At 40.4% G+C, this 22,932-nt stretch overlaps 1 protein-coding gene across 5 annotated transcripts in view; it reads left to right on the top strand.

The window, feature by feature from the left end:
* Positions 1-5,840: 5,840 nt before the first annotated feature.
* Positions 5,841-22,932, top strand: part of Il18rap (interleukin 18 receptor accessory protein) — a 31,878-nt gene continuing 14,786 nt past the window's right edge. Inside the window, exons 1-8 of one of the 5 annotated variants that reach the window (XM_076557342.1) lie at positions 5,841-5,919; positions 6,014-6,218; positions 6,820-6,957; positions 10,678-10,775; positions 12,131-12,297; positions 12,710-13,028; positions 13,117-13,306; positions 21,985-22,135. In XM_076557342.1, the coding sequence (XP_076413457.1) occupies positions 12,228-12,297; positions 12,710-13,028; positions 13,117-13,306; positions 21,985-22,135 (730 nt within the window). In that variant the 5' untranslated portion in view covers positions 5,841-5,919; positions 6,014-6,218; positions 6,820-6,957; positions 10,678-10,775; positions 12,131-12,227. Of the gene's footprint in view, positions 5,920-6,013; positions 6,219-6,819; positions 10,776-10,840; positions 12,298-12,709; positions 13,029-13,116; positions 13,307-21,984; positions 22,136-22,932 lie in introns of those variants that run through there. The other 4 variants (XM_076557344.1, XM_006980409.4, XM_076557343.1 and 1 more) reach the window with 4 other exon arrangements.

The following is a 22,932-nucleotide window of genomic DNA, read 5'->3' as shown; positions in this document are numbered from 1 at the left end:
ATCTTCTCCAATATACAAGGAGGGAAGACCAGAGAGGTTCTGTACAGATGCTCAGTGGCAAGCCAGGTGGACTGGCCAAGGTGCTTTGAAAAAGTGTGAGAAGGGGCAGGCAGTGACATGTCAGAACAGGAACGTTAACAAAGCTGAGTTGAATTGTACTTTTTAATGTTCCAGTGCAGAGGGTGGTAAGGAGGACCTATCGCTATCTCCTGAAGTGTGTCTCTGAAGAAGAGACCAAAGCCAGAAAAAGTCATATTTTCAGGGAGAAACTTCCCTGAGTGTGAGATCTCTAGTGCAGCAGGGCAGGCTGGGGGAGGGGGACTCTTCAGAGTGACCAAGCCACAGAGCTAACAGGAAATGATATACGTGTGTTCTGTGTGAAGGACAGGGGCCCCTTCTGCTGCATCTGCATGCCACAGTGATAGCAATCAAAACACCTGGGCTGGGAGCTTCCAGGCAACACCTGTGTTTTTTTGTAATATATTTCTGCTGTCTCTTGTGGCTGACATGTATACTCAGAGAATACTGCTCCTTGCTTATGTAATTGCTACAACGTGGTGTGTGTGAGCTCAGTAATGGATCATATACATGTCAATAGGCTTTGTAAAAGACACCTGATGTTAGCCATATACACATGCATTGGTATCTGTGAAAACACACACACACACTCACTCATGCAAGTGCACCACATGCTAGTTAAACCATTGTTCCATGATGAAAGATGACCAGACTCCACCTACAGCCACCTAAAGCCACATGGGTACATCATTTATAGTGTTCTCAATTTGCACCTGATGACATTACACTGATTCTTAATTGTGTTACTCAGAAAGAAAAGTATCATATAAAGGCCCAGACCTTATTTGCTTGGACCCACTGCCAGATGCTGGGAGCTTCCATGCTGGAGAAAGCAAAGGGATCTTAGACAACAATGATCAAGCCTATTAACACTAGTTTGAAGATTGATTGGGAAGAGACCATGCTGTTGTACATTGGATGAAGGAAAGGTAGTCCTTTCCTTCAATGTAGATATCTAAATAACACTGACCAGTAACCGGGATGAACTCCTAAAACACCTGCCAATACCCTCAGGATGTACAAAGTCTGAAAGCTGAGCAGCAGCCCTGTGGTACTCTGTAGCTTTAATTTCTTGCTCTGCATGCCAGCAGGCCTGCAGAGTCCTCACTGTGGACCAACCTGAATACCATCACCAGGAAAAGCTGAAGTTGTAGCATGAATCTTAAAAGGTATTATTAATAAAAAAAAAACAAACCCAGAGCCAGGTATAGGGGTGAATGCTGAAAAGATCAGAGAAGCAGAACCAGCCACAGCTAACCTCACCTCGCCAATTCCTCAGCTGATTTCGTTTCCTCAAACTGGAAGCCTCGGTGTCCTCATCAGAATGGATCTCAGCTGAACTGCTGCTCAAAAGCCTAAAAGCTTAACAGACTCTAGTTCCTGGCTTCCATGCCTTATATGCCTTTCTGCTTTTCTGCTTCCTGTAATTACTTCCTGGGATTAGAGGTGTGTGTCACCATGCCTGGCTATTTCCAGTGTGGCTTTGGACTCAGAGATCTGGATGGATCTCTGCCTCCAGAATGCTAGGATTAAAGGTGTGTGTGCCACCATTTTTCTGGCCTCTGTGTCTATCTAGCGGCTGGTCTCTTCTCTGACCCCAGATAAGTTTCTTAAGGTGCACAGTATATTGGGGACACAACATCACCACATGAAGTTCCGTGCTCGTAAAGGCAGCTGCTGCTCCAGCCACCTTCATGTGGACATCCTAAGCTGAGTTTTTGACAAACACACACAAAATGTATTTTGGGGTAGGGGCTGTCTCATTCAAACTACCTGCCTAAGCAGATCACCCACTTTCTAAAATGGTTTCTTGGTGTGGACTATTACTTTAACTAGGCAAAGATGTGTTACATTGGTTTGTGCTGTGGAATATTACTTTAACGATGGGAGGGCGTGCCATTTATTTCTGTTGCCTTGGTTCACGAGGTAAAGATGTGTTACACTTGTTTGTGTTGCATTTGTTATGTAAAGACGTCCTGCATTTGTTTTTAACCTCCTTGCTTAAGGCACCTGATTGGTCTAATAAAAAGCTGGATGACCAATAGCTAGGCAGGAGAGGGATAGGCGGGGCTGGTGGGCGGAGAAAATAAATAGGAGAGGATGAGAGGAGAAGAGAGAACAAGGGAGAAAGGAAGGGACATGCCCAGGGTGAGAAGCCAGGCAGCTGCTGTCTAGCCGGATTCAAGAAGCAGTGAAGCAAGGTATATGGACGGAAAGAAAGGTGAACAGCCTTGAGGCAAAATGTAGATGAAGAGAAACCAGTTAACTTGTAAGAGCTGCTGGGACAAACATACGATAAAGCCAAACATTCCTAACTAATAAGAAGTCTCCATGTCATGATTTGGGAGCTGTTTGGTAGCCCAAAAAGGAAAAAGCCTGTTACAGTTTCTAAAGTGTTTCTCTTTGTATTCACGGTTACTGCAATTCATTCAAATCATGAAATTAGCAAAGTAAAATATGGCAAAAATGAAACCCATACTTAGGTTAGAGAAGAGCAACAAAAGGAACCTAGCTTTTACCTTTATTTATTAAAGGCTGATTACAAAACAGTTCAAATATAAATAGCAGGAGGAACATGCAACAAATACCCAAATATCTAAAATCCAGATTCAAAATGTAAATAACTTCCTGTGCTTAGCCTGTCTCCCAGTGTATCCTGGGCTGTTTTTGCTCTGTCTTTTTATATTATGATATCACCATGCACATCACAACATCATCATAAGAAATGAGTGTTTGTCAACACACAACACTTTACAAATTGACAATAGTCTGCTGACACTCAAATTGTCCATCTTCGGCCATTTTCAAGTTGATGTCTGTGTCCTTTGGTATTTCGATCACTTCCTTTTTCTGTTATTGTAGTTTACTGACACCAGAAGATGCTCTGGGCTTACGTTGTTCTAGCCTTTTTCTTAGACAGCTCTCTCTGAAGCTGTATCTCTTTCCAGGGGGAAAATCATATTCAGAGTCCAGGAACCAGCCTTAGATTTAAACCAGCCTTAGATTTAGTGAGTCTTAGTTCACCAAATTTTTTCTAAAGTAGACAGAGCAAGGACACACGAGAGAGAGAGAGAGAGAGAGAGAGAGAGAGAGAGAGAGAGAGAGAGAGAAATTAATTTTTGAATCTTGAATCAACACTGAAAGGACAATTTCATTCAAGACTGAAAGTTTTAGTCATCAATTTTATATTGTATCATTTGCATGCAGAAGATTCCAGTTCTTGATGATCTTAATATAATTATTAATTTCCTTTAATGTAGAGTAGATATAATAGCCTCAGAATAATTTCAATACTTCAACTTAATAATTCAACAATAGTTTTTTTAACTAAAAGCAATTTGAGATTTTTTTAAAGATGTTTTCCCCCTTGAGAATATTTCATTAAAAGATAAAGTCAAGCATTGTGTTCTCAAGTCATTTGAAATTACCTTTAGATAGTGTTTTGTTGACTCAATGTGTTAGTTTCATTCTTTATATTTTTATTTGTAGGGATTGTTTCTTAAAATTTTATTTTGTATGAAAAAATACTTGCATTCTTTTAAGAGAAAATCTGCAAAATAAAGTCCACTTTTTATTCCTCTCTCCATTACCTGTTTATGCTGTACCTGATAGTAAACATTTAAAAAATTGACATTGACTTACATTTCTGTATTTTAATATAAATAAATATGTATGGATATTCATATCTTTTATCTTTTTCAGATAAATGGTAATGATAACAACCAGTTTTCCAACTTAATATTCTTGAAACTATTTTAGTAACTACTCCATAATTATATATGAAACTAGTTTTCACTACTTCATGCAAGTACCTGAAACATTCTTATGTTATTGTTTATTCAACCAGTCCTAAGGGTTCCTAGTATTTTGCTCTTACGTGTGACATTATGAAGACAATATTATTCAAACACCTCTTTGCATTTTTTGCTTGAATATTTTTTGAAGTCATGTCCAAGATGCAGCATTGCTGTGCCAGCAAACACACATATGTGATTTTGGTCAATATTGCCTTATTTCTCCCCACAGAGACTGTGCCATCTCCCATTCCCAACAACAATGTAAGGAACATGTTCTTTGCCTTCTGCCAACATTTTGTGGAGAGGTTTCATCTTATTTCCACTGCTGGAAGATCTTACCACATTAGAGATGTCAAGGTTTTGTAATGTAAGTTACAATTATTTCCCAGAGTTTATCATTTATCCTTTTACTTTATTTTTGTATTTACTTATTCCCAGGTCATAAAGAATTAAACTATGCTTCTAATAGTTGTGTAGATTAACTTTTTCACACTTTAAATCCCAGTCCATTTGGAACACAGTCTGTTGTGTAGTGTGAGGAAAAGATTCATTGCTTAGTTTTCCATAATGCTGCCCCATTACCCACACTATAGCTATCAAAGGTCATCTAATTTGTGATGCCCTTTTCTATTTTTACTAAATTTCCATGTATAGTTCGTGTTTCTGCACCATCTCTTCTGTTCCATGGGCATTTTTCTACCCATGAGATAGCACCACAGTGTTTCAATTGTACAACGTGTTAAACATATTTGAATTTCCTGTAGTGACTAACCCTTCATCTCTTCTCAAATCTCCTATTGTCAGTGATTTCCTGCTTTTCTCTTCCAAATGCAATTTATGAATGATATGTTAAACTTTGGGAAAAGAGCTGTTGATAGATTCACTTTAGAAGACCCTTCGGACAATAACTTCAGACTCAACTTTAAGGTCTATGTCAGGGTCTCTGAGATTTGATGAGGACACTCCCTGATCCCCGGGTATCTCTAATGTACTTCAACATTTACTAAACACCCATCATGAACAATGTCCTATTTTTTCCTCTTCCCTTTATCCTCTCCATTCCTCTTTCAAGCCCTTCTAGGTTTTTATTCCTGGTACTGTCTCTGCAGAACCCTGTGAGCCTAGAGCTCATGTGCCCTCCTGTCTTTTTTCTGCTGAAACTGTTACACACTGCAGTAGGCTGCGTGAAAATCTCACATCCTCATGGAATTCTAGATAGGTCCATGACTAACAAGGACACATGTCTTTGGAGGCTTAGACCTGTTTTCAGTTGCTGATTCCTCTTGAGGCCTTGCACTCTCACTGCAGGTCAGCACTCCCTTTGCTCTCACTCTGACATGAGCTTTGTCTCTGTTTATATTCAGTGCTCTTCTCCAGTCTCGTACAGAAATAACCCTTGTGCCTTGCTGTGCTCGGCTGCTTCAGCTTTATCTTCATGGCGATAGTAGTCTCTTGAGGGAGAATGATAATGCGGTTAATTAAGATGCGTTACAGATAGTGTTCCTTGTGACTAGTGTGGTCTCTTGGTGCTCCACATTGTTCTAATTACAGTGGAGTTCTTAATTATGCATTCCAAGGTTTCCTTTTAATGCACAAGTACATAAATTAGCTCCAATGACTTTCAATTTTAAGATTATTTCACTTTTTTTTAATCAATGAATTGTTACTTCATATAAGTGATATTGGTGAGATGGACACTTAAAAAGTTAGAAGAAAGCCTTTAGGTTTGAAAGTAAAGGCAATGATGTGATCCTAATTTTATAAGAAGGAGAAGAAGGAGAAAAGAGAGAGAGAGAGAGAGAGAGAGAGAGAGAGAGAGAGAGAGAGAGAGAGAGAGAGAGAGAGAGAGAGAACTCCCCTGTTGAGAAGCGGTGTTGAGTGTTAGTTAAGATTCTGTACAGGAAATTCCCGTAAAGGAAGCAGGCTTACTCACCATTTCAACTAAACCTAACCACAAGCCTTTTCTTTTCTTGTCAAGGAGGCTGGCCAGAGAACAGCTTTAAATGTTTCATTTCAGGGGCTTTTCTTCTGTGGACAGAGAGAGGTAGTTTACTTGATTTTCCTTTTTTATGACCGTGCTTTTTCCAATGCCAGTAGTCCTTTACAAACTACAAAGGTTTTCTTTTTTTTCTGTCCAGGTCTAGCTCATTATTTCCAGACTGTATGAGTTGGATAATTCTTTCATCTTCTCCGACTCTCTCTTTTGCTAAGAAAAAAAATATATAGTAGAATTCTTTGAAAATGGCTGTTTTTCACACTTTTCTTCAGATGCACAAGCCGGCAGTCACTGACATAAAGACATGAAGTTCCTTGTTTTTATGTTTATAAGAACAGGAAATAAAGGTAAGACAATAGAACCTTCTTTTGCTAGATTTCTTGACCTCAAATAATTTTTAAAATGACTTTAAAAATAAATTGCTAGACAGTTGCTGTTTTATGGAATATTTTTAATAACAAATGTGCAACATTTGTATCTCGGTATATTTTTGAATTTTCACTTGAAAAGAATGATTAATTACAATGCATTTTATTGGAAGGGTTACAAGTAGAGGGATTCAAAATGCTTGCCAAATTTGAATGTCCACTCTCACTTGTCTACCCTTGAAGGCAAGCACTGAACAAGCTACCATGGACCATGTAAGCATCAACCTAATATTCTTTGAATACTGGAACTATTTGACTAGTCCACATCTCTCTCTCTCTCTCTTTTTTTTTTCATTTGTGTTGTAAGGGTGTGAACAGGATTGAGTGTCTTTTCCTGGTGATTTATTCAGCATTTTCACTTTTCTCCTCTTAGCAATAGCTTTGTTCTTTGAAAGACTTAGTACACTATTACTGTAAAATATGGTTGAACGTGTATCTTTGAATGACTTCAGGGTAGATCTTCTGCCTCTGAGAAAAAGACAGTTTTTTTGTTTTATAAAGTTCTTCTGGAAATTTTTAGGAAAGAGACCTTGTAGATTTCCAAAGCATCCCATTGGCCTCCTGCCTCCTTCTGTGGATGATGGCATATAGTGATGGAATTGAGAAGTTTTGAAAGCCTCTCCATCTAGATATGACTTTCTCTTCTACTACTGCACAGGTATGTGGTCTTCATTTAATAATGGGCACCATTGCTATGATCGATGAGACCTTTGGTCATCCATTGGGAAAGGAGAAATACATCACATGTGTTTTCCAGAATGGCAAATGTAAATAAGTGATACATTCAGTGCCACCTGTCAATCATTTTACTTCCAGGAGCAGAATCTGCAGCCTTGTTTGGTTTAAGTTGGCCAATGCTCAACAAGTAAGATACTTTACACTTGAGTGATTTCTTCTGAATCCTTGAAGTGTTTGGGTGATGGTACAATGAAAAGTAATACTTAGATATTAGGGAGTCTTTTCAAAGCAGACATTGGGAGATAAGAGCTTGTGGTGTTGTTCAATGTAAATAGACCATTCAAAATGGGTTTGTTCTGGTGTTGTTATGTGGCCAACAGCAATGGTGGTAGGTACTGTAACTGCTGAGAATACTATATATTCTGGAGCTTTTAGATGGAATAATCTATAGATGTCTATTAAGCCCTTTTGATCTATAGTGCAGGTTAATGCCAAGGTTTGTTTGTTGATGTTTTTGTCTGGATGATCTAGTATTGATGAAAATGGGATGTTCAAATAATTCTCTGTCCTTGTTATTGAGTCTGTTTCTGTATGTCCAGTAATGTTTTTAAAATGAAATTTGGTACCCCAAATGTTCTACACATCTATAGTAATTTTATTTTCATGATGAATCATTTTCTTTATTAATGTGCATTAACTTTCTTTATATTTTCTCATTATGACAATGGAGCCTACTTCATCAGATGTAACTATTCCCATTCGTTTTTGGTTTTAATTGGCCTGAAACATTGACTTTTATTGTCTCACCTTCAGTCTGTGTGTGGTCTTTGCCAGTGAGGTGGTTTGCATGAGATGCTGACTCAGACATTTGACTATTTGGTCCTCAGTTGATGGTGCTGCTTGGGTAGGTTTAGGAGATGTGGTCTTGTTGGTGGAAGTATGTCGTTGAGAGTTTGAAGATTTGTGCTGTTCCCAGTTTATGTTCTCTGCTTTGTGCTTATAGTTCAAGATGTGGGCCCCCAGCTTCCTGTTCCTGTCATCATGTTTCACTCTGCCACCATGGACTCTAACCCTCTGGGGCCATAAGATCAACTAAACTCTTCTGTATATTACCTTGGTTATGGTGTTTTATCACAGAAAAAAAATCAACAAAAACAAAAAAACCCAGCTCATACAGGGGTGTTTTTTGAGATAACAAAAATTGGCTTCTACTTCTTAATCTTTTCATCCAGTTTGAGTGATTTAATCAGCAAATTAAAACAATTTTCACTTAAGGTTATTATTGAAAAGGATTTGTTGACTCTTAAGCTATTGTTGATTGTTTTCCTGTTGATTTAATTATTTTTCTCTTCCTTTGTGTTAGAAGTTAGTTGGTTTACTGAGTTGGAAATGACTGAGCCATTTCTCTCTCTCTCTCTCTCTCTCTCTCTCTCTCTCTCTCCTTTTTAGATTTATTTATTTTTATTTTATGTGCATTGATGTTTTGCCTGCATGTATGGCTGTGTGAGGGTGCCAGATTCCCTGGAACTGGAGTTACAGACAGTTGTGAGCTGCCATGTGGATGCTGGGAATTGAACCTGGGTCCCCTGGAAGAGCAGTCAGTGCTCTTAACCACTGAGCTATCAGCTGAGCCGCTCCTAATTTTTGTCTATTTGTTCTTCTCATGAAATTTATTTTTTCTTGTGTTTTCATCATTAAGACTCATTCCTTCTGATTGTGTAGGATCCCTCTAAGTGTCTCCCATAAATGATGGTCTAGAAGTCACTAGTTACTTTCCATTGTGCTTGTCTTGGCTTGTTTTATTTCTTCCTGATTTTAAGATAAATGTACTGAAAGCACTTATTTCTATTGTCATTCACTCCCTTCAACGGCTTGTGATACATCATCATATATTTTCCTTCAGGGTTTATACCGAGATGCAATATTTTTCTGGTATATTTCCCTTAGTAACAAGTTGGTAACTTTTCTTTTGCAGCTTTTAATATTATTTTTTTCTTTTGAACTTTGCCATTTTGACTCCAATGTGTTGTGGATACATTATTCTTTGGTCTGCCTGGGGTTCTAAATATGTCTTGGACTTATGTGTCCTTTACTTTGCAGTAATTAGCAACTGTTTTGTTCCAATTTTAGTGAATATTTTCTGTATCTTGTTGTACAATGTATATTTCTACTCCAATAATGCCTGAGTGCTGTATTTCCTTGTCCTCCACTTCTGATATTCTCCTTCATTTGGTCTACTGGCTATGATTTCTACTACCAAAATTTTACTGAGTTTTTCATTTCTGTATTTTTTCCCAAAACCTCGATTTTTTTCTAGATGTCTTACCTATCTCCACTTTTTCTTTTTGAAAGGTTCACTTTCTTGTCTGCATCCTGAATTTATTACTTCATTTTAGTGTTTGTTTCCTCTTTGAAGTAACTGATAATTTTTACACACTGACTATTGAATTATTTGTCCAGCATGTCAATCATTTCATTGGCCTTATGTTTAGTAACTGAGGTGTTATCATTACTCAGGTGTGTAATAATTCCTAGTCATGTTTATTGAGTTTCTCTGTAATTTGTTATTTTGTTGTAATTTGTTAATTTTTTGGTTTAGATCTCTCTTTTGGTTTTATTTGAGGATCTCCTGAGGTGAAGCCTCCCCAGGACCATTCAAAGAGGAACAAACAAACCACAAAGCAGAGAAAAGTGTAGCCATACACTTAAAATCAATGAAAACAAATTACTACACCAGCAATAACCATAGAACACAAAATGGCACAATATTAATGTAGAATTTTTACATAAAAGTAAAAATAGCAAATGAAAGAAGTAAGGCAAGACAGCAAGACAAGAGTGAGAAGAAAGGGGAAGAAAGTTATATGAAGTTAAAGAAAAAGATCTGAGAACATTATGAAAAAGGAGGGGGAAATAAAAGTGAGTAAAAAATTAATTTGATCACACAGTAAAGGAATAACGTATGAATAGGTTTAGGTAATTATGAGGAGGATAGAAATATTAAAACTCTTTAAGAAATAGAGTTAACATACTACCAAAAGTTTAATAAAAAGAAAAAATGGATCATGAGTGGCATAAAAAATGATGACATGTTGGAGCAGCTTCTGAAATCAGAGTCTAGAGAAAAGGAAAAAGAGGCTCAGATGAATTTGGACTTCCTGTGTTTCCTACCATTTAAGATAGTGCTGAATTTGAACTATTCAAATGTCCAGCATCCACCAGAGTTGTCTTCCATTTGGAAACTTCTCTGTTTGGGGTAGCAGAAGTCTGAGACGATACATTCCTACAGTCCATGTGCTGGGCAGTTTCTTCCATACCCTCAAGTACAGTGAAGGTAAGAGAAACAAACAAAAATTGACTTCTGTACATGATACCAGGCTCTGTGCTTTTCAAACCCACTCATCATTACATGCCTTGCTAAAGAGACAAGACTGTGGAAGTCATATCTGTTCCTGGAGTCTCAGAGACCTGCCAACAATGAACCTTGTAGCAGATAACTGGCTCCAATGACTAACTTCAAGCTTGGGGCTATCAGACTATACAATTAACTTTGAGGAGATAAGATCAACTTCCAGGAAGAGAAAGTGAGATCCCCTGGATGTTCCCATCCCTTTTGCTGCTTGAGGCCAGCCTCCAATCCCCTACACTTCTCAGCAAGTCTGTATGCATTCCTCATTCTCTCTACAACTGCCTTGCACAGGTATCTTCCATCCAGAGAAAGTGGCAAATTGATTCCAGGTTCCATGACTCGTGATTCTTCCCTGTGGTCATGTTCTGTGGGTAGCTCAACCTTTAACAGTAAGTTCTCTTTTTAAGATCTATCTAGCTACAGCTAGATAGAATGTGGAATAACAACACAACACCATGGGCCTCCTTTCCACTAAGGACCTCCTCCTCAGGAGGTGTCACCATCTCACCAAAACTCCCAAGTAAATTGGAGTCTTTGCAAAAACTGTGAGCTGTACTGTCTTCACCCAGGGCTTCCTGGCTTAGCCTTTGGATGAGGCTGATGTTGCCTTCCCTCCGACTGGTGAGCTACAGCTACTGACACTGATGTATACTACCCCTCCCTTTCTTTATCATTCTGTTTCTGGCTCTCCAACTGTCCCATCATCCTCTCTGTGCTTTCCCATAATCCTCCCAATCTGACCTTCTGTTTGAATGGAAGGGCTCATATTTGCTCCCCTGACTGTTCTCATTCTCCATACCACATGTAGCAGGTTCTTGCCTATTGTTTTATCCCTGAGGTCCCTACTGTCTTTTCATCCTGAGATTTTATTTTTTACCCTCTTACTCTGGGTGCCCATCTCTTAGTAGTCACACCAAATATCTAATCACCTCAATTGCTGGGCATATTTGACATTTGAATATAGTCTATCCTCTAAATTTTGTTCATTTTCAATGTCAGCATAGACAATACTGCCCTATAATGAAACATCTTAATTTTCTGCTCAAAATTGAACACTTGACAAATTTACATTTTCCAAGTCCCTAGCTCTCATTGTTTAGAAGTTATTTGAAGGTTCTCAAGGTCACTCCCTCTACCGAGGAGGCAAACATTATGAACCCAGCCCAGGTCTGATTTTCAATTTTATGGACACATGCTCTCTACTTTTATATCTGAGAGGATCAATAGTGCCATCTTCAAGTCACAAGTTTCTACCTTTATTTATTGAATAGTTTTTGTTTCTAACTAGTGTTTAGTACCACGTATATACTCTCAGATTTTATAGGTAGCAAGTCAATCGCCAGCTTCCTTAACTGTGGTGAACCTGTCATTTTCATACAAACCAGGCCATCTTTTCTGGAAAAAACATTATTTTTCCAAATTACTGATAAAAATATACACCGTAGATGGGTGGATGGGAGCATTATAATAAAAAAGAAAGAAGAAGAATTCTATGAAGAGACATGGTATTAGAAGATACTCCAGGGCTCATGTGAGGGCCTCAGGGAACCCTGCATGTGAGGAGTTCATCCTTTGAAGGCACAAGAGATGACACATGGAGGAAGCTGCTTCATGCCCCTAAAAATACCCAGGCATACTTTGGGCTTCTGAAGGCCTGTTTGGGTGGGATGTGCCCTTTCAGAGTTTCCTGTGTGTCTTGAGGCTTGGTCATGGGTTTTGATTTCTCCATTTCCTATTTCAAAAGTGAAGAGGATGCCAGAGAAAGAACTTTGAGTCTCCACACACTCCACGCTGGCAATGAGAAGTCACTGAAGCCATGACAGGAGCGAAGAAGAAGAATCATGCTCTGTTTGGGCTGGGTGCTTCTTTGCTTTGTTGCAGGAGAGCGGACTGCAGGATTTGATCCTTCAGGTAGGGGGTTTTGCTTTGCATATTAACACTGTGAGCCTTGTGGTCAGAGTCTAAAGTGACAGATAATCTGGTACATCAGCAGCCTGACCTATTAGTACACAGCATCTTCTCGCTGTTAAAAGGAGTAGGAGGAGAGTTTGTGGTCGGGACTGCTTTCAGCAGATACCACATACAGTTGGGGGATCCCAGTGACCACAGTTGGGCATTCAGTGGGGACATCTGAGGAGTTAAGACACAAGCCCATCGGGAGAGAATCGGAACATGAGTCATTTTCATCTGTGAAATGGACATAGTTCACAAGATAGAATGGAGAGCTGAATCCTTTGTTATACTGAGTTTATTTGTAAACATTAGTGAGAATTCCACCTTCTAACATGTTTCTTTGTGTTGTTTTGTTTACTATAATTTTCAGCTTGTGCCACCAAAAGAGTTGTGTGGACGTATTCTGTGGAGGGTGCAGAGGATTTTGTCCTGTTTTGTGATTTACCAGAGCTTCGGAAGTCACAATTCTCCAATATAAGTCAACAGTCACCAACACAAGGCCCTGCCCACATACCTTGCAGTGGCAATCAGGGCCCATCCGATGTCCAGTGGTACATGCAACCTCAGAGTGGAGGTCCATTACAGGAGATCCGTAGGAACTCTTCTCATGTGCAGAACAAAGGCATGTTGCATATGTTGGCCTCACAGATGAACAATGTTCGGTCATATATCTGTAGACCCAGGATTAGGTATGTGCCAAAGGCATCCCAGTCTGAAAACATTCTCAAATTCTCTGTTACCTAGACAAGTGCTCACAGAACCTTCTCTATCTCCTAGGAGTCCTGGCTTATGGGATATGGCTTGCTGTGTCAAGACTATCTTAGAACTTAAGCCTCAGAGAAACACATCCTGTGGGAAACCAGTAGAGGATGAGCAAAACCTATTTCTTGGTAGCACCGGCTCCATTTATTGTCCCAGTCTCAGCTGCCAAAGTGGTGTACAGAGTCCAGAGATGACCTGGTACCAGGTATGAATGGATTTTCTAAAACTAGTGTAAGAGCACTGTCATTATAGGCTCCTTATAGAAACATGAGGCAGAGAGCCTGAGGCCCAGAGCTCTAGAAAGGCTGGTCTGTGCCTCTGCAAAAGACCTGCATTCTAAAGTAGTTTTGACCCTATGTAGAGTCCAGCTTGATATTCAGACTGATAGAGCTACCCTTTTGATCAATATCAGGGGAAAAGTCCAACATGCAAGGATGCCACACTTGTGGGAAGGTGTGAACAGGCATCTGTGAATTCTGGACAGGTTAATTAATTTATATTGTCATAGAGAGTAAAGGGCATTGCTAAGGAAGAGGAAGGCAGCTCCCTACAAGCAAGTCTTGAAGAAGTGTTAAAAGAAACAGAGGTGTGGAGTTTCTAAACGGGAGAATGGTGAGGAAACACAGCATGTCTCCAGGTTACCACATGACAAGTCACTTGTGTAGAGTTTGTGGGAGTGAGTGCTAAAAGAAAGGGCATAAGAGAAAGTTTATAAAGCTGTTGAGTAAACTGGTCAGCAAATGTAACAAAAACATTCCATGTTTTCACTGTGCTATAGTTTTTCCAAGTGCTTGCCCACACATGAATGCTCACCCAACAGAGCCCCTATCTGTGACACACCTCCTCCAATAAGGCCACACCTCCTAATCCTTCCCAAACAGTTCCACCAACTAGGGGTCAAGCATTTAAATATGTGAGCCGGTGGATCCATTTTCATTCAAACTACAGCACATAGTAACTTCTGAATACATTATGTCCCTCCTTCCTGACTTGCAGGATTTCTGCTCAGAATTCTGCTCAGAATTCACCCTCTAATCTGATATGTATCAACTCTTGCCGCTTTTAGTAATTTTTCCTTATGTTTCACTTTGGGCAATTTATGATATATCTAAAGAAATTTCTCCATGGATTGAATTTGATTAGAAGAGTGTTGTCCTTCTCTTCATTTGGGAAAGTATTACCTTTACTTCTCTGGATGTGCTCTTTGGTACTTTTGAAACTTCTATTGAGCAAAGCTTAGTTCTCCTCATGGGACTCCATAACTCCCATAGGCCTTTTCATTATTGCTGACTCTCCTCTCTCCTTGCTCTTCTGCTGGGTGATTTCAGATGTTCTGCTCTCGAGATCTCAAGATCCCCAGTTCTCACCTTTGCTGATCAAGTCCACTGTTAAACATCTTCAAGAATTTTTGCTTGTGACTATATTCTTTATTAATTTTTATTTAAGAATCATTTAATTTATTTTTCCAACTTCTAATATTGTTTTTTGTTTTGTTTTGTTTTTTTCAGAGACAGGGTTTCTCTGTGTAGCTTTGCGCCTTTCCTGGAACTCACTTTGTAGACCAGGCTAGCCTGGAACTCACAGAGATCCACCTGCCTCTGCCTCCCGAGTGCTGGGATTAAAGGCGTGCGCCACCACCGCCCGGCACAACTTCTAATATTGTTAGGAATGGCTTTCAAGTTCTGTTTTTCCCATCTGTATTTTCTTGCAGTTCTTCAAACTTAAAGCTGCTATGAGGTTTGTTTGTTTGTTTGTTTGTTTTTTCCCCTATCCTTTACACAAATAGATCTCTGTGTTTCAAAGTCTGTTGTTGGAATTTTATTCACTTCCTTTATAGTATTATATGCCCTGGTTTTTCATAATTTTTCAATGCCTTTGCATTGCGGACTGCACACTTGAGGAAATGACACTGTTCTGTCCTTTATAAGTGCTCTTGGTTGGTGACAGATCTTCCAGATATAGTCTAGCCTGGGATTCTGGATGGGGCTAGAGTAACAACTTCAGAGACCCTGGCCTTAAGTTGGATTCTCAGGAAAGGTTGAGACAACACCTGTCCTCTCAGGTTGAAGGGAACTGCTAACTTACTCCATAGTCTGTTGAGCTAATTGGCTGGAATCTGCAGTCAGACAAGCTAGTTGTTCTGGATGTCTGCGATCAGTTGGACTATCCTTCCTGGCTGGAAAGTGCTGTTGTTTGGAATCTGTGTAGAGTGGGACTCTGTGACAGGCTTCAGGGTTTAGTGATATCTTTGGATTGCAGCTCAGCTACTCAAGGTGAGTAAAGGCAGAGGCTGTGCTCCACAGACAAGTGTATACTTGGCCATGTCCCTGGGCCAAGGTTAACTAAAATAGTGAGGGTTAGATTGATGATTGCTCCATTGCCAGGGTTAATCAGGGCTTCTGCTCACCAGTTCTTTGCTTCCCTGCTTGGAGCAGGTTTCAGGAAAGCACCGGGGTCTGGTTGAGCACACTGTACTTGCATGTTCTTAATGATTTAACGATCGAAAATTCAGAATTAAAATAAAGTACCTGTTATTTTCTCTTCATTTTTGTCTAATTCCCAGAAATACAATGAAAAGAAAAATGTCCTTAACAAAACTGACTCCTTAAATGATAGGCATTTGAATTTAAAATGTTAGCATGTTAGCCGGGCGGTGGTGGCGCACGCCTTTAATCCCAGCACTCGGGAGGCAGAGGCAGGCGGATCTCTGTGAGTTCGAGGCCAGCCTGGACTACCAAGTGAGTCCCAGGAAAGGCGCAAAGCTACACAGAGAAACCCTGTCTCGAAAAACCAAAAAAAAAAAAAAAAAAAAAAAAAAAAAAAAAAAAAAAAATGTTAGCATGTTTTGATGATCTTAGGCTAAGCAATTCTTTGACACAATGAAGAATTACATTAAGGACAGTGGGAGAGTTTCTTTAGAAATGGCCTTGAACATCAGGATGGCTTTGGGACTGTTGTGACCTCTGGTTAGTAGGACCGGAGCATGAAGCTAAAATCTCTATTGGTGTCTTAAGTCATCCTTACCAGGGCCAGCTTGGTTGACTGCAGTGCTGACGTACATGGGTGTGGGATAGATTCTCACTCACTCCTGTGTTTCATGGAAGAGTTGCCACTTCCTCTTCTCATTTCCGTTTGGTTTAGCTCTCACAGGGACTGGAATCTCTAGGCACTGTGTGAGCTGCCTACCCTGGAGAGCTGGTGAGCAGGCTGAGACTGGCCTGACTCATAGGTTAAAGTGTTTCTAAATAGTGACAATAAAGGATAACTTCAATTATAATTTTGGAAGCTGTTCTCAAGGTTGATCTACTGGCTCATTCAGTCTCTCTCACTGCAAACATTTCCCCACATTCCTGGGCAGCTTTAAATATAGCTGGCCACTTGCTGTGCAGTAGGATGCTGAAAGAGGTGGGACCCATTCCTTCTTCTGAACAGAATATTGATGCTGCTAGCAATTCCTTCAGCTTTGCGATAACTCTACTGTGTGTGTCAATCACTCTATAGTGGCAAGTTAGCTTTTTTTCATAAGAACTACAGCCAGGCAATCTGAGGAGCATTCTCAGTTGTGTGCCTAGGATTAGAGTTTGTAACTCATGTTCCTCACTGCACATTCACTCCTGTTAGATTCTAATACAGTAGTTTTAGCTCGCCATTCTGTGTGTTAAGAAACTGGAATTTTGATTTTATAATTTTGTAACCCAGTGTATTAGCCATCATTCTCGGAGTTTTGAAGCTTATAGATAACATAAACATGGACATGTGATTCTTTTTTTAATAATTACATTTTTATTAGAATTTTTTTTACATACAATGTATTCTGATTATGGTTTCCCCACACCCAACTCCTCCTAGGTTTTCCCCACCTCACCACCCACCCACATACACACCCTTTCTTTTTTCTTTCTCATTAGAAAACAACCTGACAAATACAAAACCAAACCAGCATGTAGCTGGAGTTTTCTCCCATCTTGTCCAGCCCCACGGACCCCACAACCACTTATAAAATAATCACCCAGAATCTTATATTAATTAAACTGCTTGGCCATTAGCTCAGGCCTACCACTGACTAGCTCTTGCACTTATACTTAGCCCATTTCTGTTAATCTTTATGTCACCACATGCTCCGTGGCTTTACCTGCTGCCTTTACATGCTGCTCCCTGGACGGCAGGCTGGCATCTCCTCCTTCAGCCTTCCACTTCCCAGAATTCTCTTTTCTGCTTGTCCCACCTATCCTATGCTTCCTGCCTGGCTACTGGCCAATCAGCATTTTATTTATCAATCAATCAGAGCAATGCATTCACAGCCTCCCCAGCACCAGCAAAACAAAGTAAGACAAAACAGCAAACAAACAAACATACAGGGAAAAAAAAGAGCCAAAGAAAAAAGCACAAGAAACACATATAAATGCAGACACACATACACTGGCACACACAGAAATCTCTTAAGGACACAAAATCCTAAACTGTAATATGGAAGCAAAATCCACAAGGTAAAAAAAAAAAAGTGTGTGTGTAGTGTGTAGTGTGTGTGTATGGAGGGGGTGTGATTCCTAAGGCAGTGTAAAACTGCAGAGCAAGCTTGTACTATAGAGTTTTCAGCTGTAGGTTCTGGAGGGACCCTTCTAGCTGCACATTGCCGTCACTTGGGGGTATTGCTGTTCAATTATCTGAAAAGGCACCCACATGGCCTATCATTCAGCTCATAAGGATCTTTGTGTTTAACAGGGAAATCACGAAAGTATTTTCCAAATCACACTCTAGAGTCAAGATAGAACTTGTCTGCTGTAGTCCCTTGAGCCTCTACTCTACATTTTCAATTATACAGGAAAATGAGATGCGTTTCGTGTGGTGGTAGTTAGTGAGTACAAGCTGGCTGATAGTAACCACTACCTCCTTTCCAACTGCTCATTAACCATCTGTCTAATAATTTACTCAGTACTTTGGCTAGGGGTTGTCATCGGACCCGTCATTAAAATTTTCTGGTTTACTAATTTCCTAGCCTATACTAAAGGAAATGTCACCACATGATTGAAGAATAAGTTTAGCATTGTCGGGTGATTGGTGCAAGAGATTGTACGATGGTACTTACTAAGAAAGATTAACATTTTCTATCTAACAGAACTAGAACAGCAAGAAGTCTAATCAGTGAAAGATTAACAGATTACTCAATGCAAGAGAAGCAGAGTTCTTGCACAGTATAAACTCTACTGGATTGCAAATAAAAAACGTGGGTTGCTCATGAGGTATGGGGACTGGGGCCCTACTGACATGTTTGAACTTTCCTTGTATGCATTCTGAACCACAGAAGCAGCCATGGAAATAGAATGAAGGTAGGGGACATTTTCACGGAAGAAGAGGAATAATCGAATGCTTTGATAAGGGACCGGTTAAAGAGACAACCATAATATTTTAGATTTTTCTGGCTTAAAATGTATTCAGGGTATTTGTCAACTTGTAGAAAGTAAAAACAGACTTAATCATAGATAGCAAAGATAATGATATGCTCAGATCCAGACGTGGTTATGAGTTAACAGTGAGAAACCATTTGGAGTTCATCAAGGAAAATGGGTGGAGGAAGCTCAGGTCAGCACGCTGGTGTTGCCTGACTTGACAGAGCACCGTTCCTGGAGCACCTACAGCTTTGGAGTGCTCCCTAGTGCTAAGCTATCTGCCAGTAAAACTTCAGGATAGTACATTAAAAAAGCTCAACGATTGCCCTCTTACTAGGAATGACTTTGCTCTTCCCCTTACAGGTACCCCTACCCATCTGTTTTAGTATCTTCAGGCTTCTTACTTGTTCTTTCCGGGACTCCCGACTCTTCACACAGATCACACTATGGATGTTTCTCCTCTGTATTTTTGTTTTCTCATATTTCACCTCTGAGCATAACACAGCACTCTGGGTGGAGGCCTCTGCCTCTCTCTCCTGCCAGACCTGCATGTGATTGAATCATCTGATGAGTTTCCTATTTCTCTGCATATGCTTCTTCTTCTTCTCAGTTTCTTTTCCTTTGACATTTCTTTTGAGTTCTATTTTACAAAGCCCTTTAACGACACACACACTAAGCCATGCTCACCATCTGCAAAATGAGGAAGAGGTCTACTCGGTTACCCTCCACCCTCCTCAGTGGCTTGACTAAAGTCTTAGTGATGGTGTGCTGTGGCCTCCCTCCATCAGTTTCTCAACAGATTTCCTGTATGCCCACACTCTACGTTCTGTTCTTTGTGTGCTCTTAATAGGTTCTCTGAAGATTTATCTCTGGACTTCCTTTCTTGCTCTTAGCTTCTGGCTTGAGTGTTCTTGATCTTTGCCACCATCTGATAAATATTTAAGCTGTCTGTCTCTGCCTCTTGCCCTGGCTCTTCATCCTGTCTTGAAGCTACTCCTAATGACCAGTGTGGCCTACTCGGGGTCTTTGACACCTTAGGGGAAGTTCTAATGTTGGGCCACAGGAACTGGGCCAGACACTTGCAGATGTGTGTGCTTGGAGTGGGGGGGGGGGATTCCTGCTTCTACCTGTGTGAAGGCCAATGGAAGGGAAATTCCTCAATCAGTAAATGAAACTTTTAGTCAGAAAAATTATGTTTTCTATTCAGTGCTCTCATTTACTAGGCATCCTCATGCTGGCTTTCATTAAACTCTAAAGTATTTGTCTTCTCATTTGTAAAATGAAAGAAACATAATCCACACAAATCCCAAGTCCTTTGGACAAGTGATGGGTTACATGGAGAAGAGGAGAGGTGGGTCGAGAGAGAGTCACACTGAGACAAATTGTTCTTTGGGTGAGCACTTTACTAAGGGGGCGACGCCACAGACCACGCTCAAGCTTCTGAAGAAAGAGCCACCAGTCTCCAAAGGCAAAGTGAGGTGTCCACTCCTAAAGATTTCTGAGGGAGGTGGTATGCCCTCCACCAGGAGGCAGCAGGGATGTTCGGCCCTTTTGGGAGAGCTGAGAGATGAGAAATATTGAAGGTCACTGTAGGTGGGCTGATGTGTGAGGCAGTGGTATCTGGAAGGTTTGTGATCTAACCATCACCATATAGGATCATCCCTAAGAGAGAACTCTGCAATCTCTGTAGAGAACAGATTCTCGCCATTTTATCATTTCTACTATTCTCTTTTCTTTTGATTATAACTGTAAGAGATCTGTTCTTGGTACTCATGGGAAACTGGAAGGTCATGTACCACTGAAACATCATCTGTGAGGTAGGCTACAGGAGTTAGGGCGGTGATGACCAATCCTTCCACAGACATTGACTGAGCTCCCGCTGTGTCCTAACCCCTTGTGATATGAAGGTGGTATGAAGCAGTCTATGCTTCAGGCTCCAGGAGCTCCATAGCCAGCTGCTAGTCACTCTTCTCAAAATGTCCTATTACACGATTCTCCTGTTTGAAAACCTTTCTAGAATTGTGTGCTCCTCAATGCGCACATCCTTAGCAGAGCTGTTTACTAGAGAAACAAAGATCGGATGCATTCAGAGTCCACCTTGGCCTCATCTCCCACACCCCCACTTCACTTGACACTTTATGTCGTCCTAAAGTGGCCCTTCCCCTGAACTGCTCCCTCTGTATTCTTCATAACTCTGCAGAGACTCCAGGAAGCAGCCCTGTTTTATGTAAGCTGAGAAACGCTGACAAGTGTTCCCTGAGCACTCTGGATGGTGTGATAGAAAAGGCAGACTCAGGGCTTGGAGGCATGGAGTCTGCTGAGAGAAGGGACTCGTGTTTATTCCTTTCCATGGACCCAGGATTTATTAGCTGCCTAGAAGCAATGGCAGCATCCAACCACTATAGACAAAGATATGGCCCATCATCACATACTTAACTGTAAAATGGTAGTGCCCTCAATGGCTGTTTGCCGCCAAGATCCTGGATATGTGAAGTGGCAATTCTCCCGGGAGCAAGTGATGATTTTGTTCCCAAAAGCTGAGTCCTGTTGGAGCTGTGGCTGGAGCTGAAGCCTGTGCTCTGGGAAAGCGGTGGGGGATTTGCAAATCCAGGGATCCGGTAGAGCAGGACTCCTCAGGGAAAGACAGGTGTGTGAAGGGGGTCATAGCGGAGAATGAGACCAGATCAGTTTTTGAGGAACCACAGACATCATCTGAGAGGCCAAATGCAGCCACTGAAGGATTCTGAGAGACAGCTTCTTGTTTGAGTTCAGAGTCAAATAAAGATCTCTGTATTGGTTCTCTGTAATTATTATGTAGTCCAGTTTATTTATTTAGTATATTTTATTTATAATTTATTCTTATATTCAAAATAAATCTTTGTTTATTTTTGATTTTGAAGACAGGGTTTCTCTTTGTAGCCCTGGCTGCCCTGGAACTCCCTCTGTAGACCAGACTGGCCTTGAACTCAGAGATCCATCTGCCTCTGCCTCCTGAGTGCTGGGATCAAAGATGTGTGCCACCATGCTTGGCTCTTCTATTCAAATTAAATTTACTGAAGGAGAATAGTTGATATATTTCTTTTACTGAAAACCTACAAGTTTCCCCAAGTGTACACATGCATGCGCGTGCACACACATTGCCATTCTCAAGCATGTGTGCATATAACTTAGTCATGATTAAGTAAGGCATCATTCCTGAGAAAACTGGAATACTCTTGGGCCCTGAGTTATGCTCTAGGAAACACTCAGTCACTAGCTCTTTATGAGCTGATTGGAGGCAGTTTTCTTTACAATGTTAGGAAATGCTTCTTGTGTGACCTCAGACTCTTATACTACAGTATGGATTATAGCATCCTCATCCTACGGGATACCTGGTTTTCAAACTGACCTATCTTCACCTGCTTCAAATCTGTGAAGCTTTTCTTATGTGTGAAATGAATATTAATAAAAACTCTGAGGTTGCAGAAAGGTGATTAATTCTTGTCTTTTGGATTAGGATGGAAGACTCCTGCCTGAATATAAGAACAATATCATTAATTTGGGTGCCGTCTATGATTATCACCAGGGCTTGTATGTATGTGATTACACTCAGTCGGACAATGTGAGTTCTTGGACAGTCCGAGCTGTGGTTCAAGTGAGAACCATTGGTAAGTGAGGCTTTTTCTGAACCCTGGCTGACCAGTGAAAATCATCTTCCTTTGGTTAAGTAGTTATCTCCCTTTAGGGAAGAAAAGAGATATTCACCTGCTGGCAACCTTTAAAGGGTTGCATGTTGGAATACTCCGGTGCTTCCTTTTGTGGGTCAAGTCCCACAAAAGGGCTCAATTCTGGGTCATGTTCATACTGTTACAAGCTGGGGTATCTATTCCTTTCTCTCTGGTTTATTCTTGAAATAAATTTAAATATGCATTAGATAGTTCATAATTTAAATATGCATTAGATAGTTCATACTTGAAACATGAAGAGACATATGTGGGCCTGTTTAAAATGTGTTAATGTTTTTTTCCACATGTTTAAAATATTGTTCTTTTATAAAAGAAAAGGAACATTGCTGGTGCAGCTTGAGACTGTGTCCCATTCCCTTCCCCTGAGGTATCCATAGATTATAGACTAGCCCAGTGATTCTCAACCTTCCTCGTGTGCGACCCTCTAATACAGTTCCTCATGTTGTGGTGACCCCCAGCTACAAAATCATTTCATTGATACTTCATAAGTGTAATTTCTGTTAGGAATCATAATGTAAATATCAGTGTTTTCAGATGGTCTTAAGTGACCTGTGAAAGGGTCATTTGACCCCAAAATAGTAGAGACCCACAGGTTGAGAACCACTGATCTAGCTGCCTTGCATTCCTTCTTTGGTGCTTTTCCCACACATGTATGCATCCATTGATAAATACAATATCGCCTTTTACATCTTAAATACACACTATTATACTAAGTTAAA

The sequence above is a fragment of the Peromyscus maniculatus genome, chromosome 21 (genome assembly GCF_049852395.1).
Source record: "Peromyscus maniculatus bairdii isolate BWxNUB_F1_BW_parent chromosome 21, HU_Pman_BW_mat_3.1, whole genome shotgun sequence".
Classification (NCBI taxonomy): domain Eukaryota; kingdom Metazoa; phylum Chordata; class Mammalia; order Rodentia; family Cricetidae; genus Peromyscus; species Peromyscus maniculatus.
The sequence above is the reverse complement of the archived record's forward strand: the minus strand, read 5'-3'. Positions and strand labels throughout refer to the sequence as shown.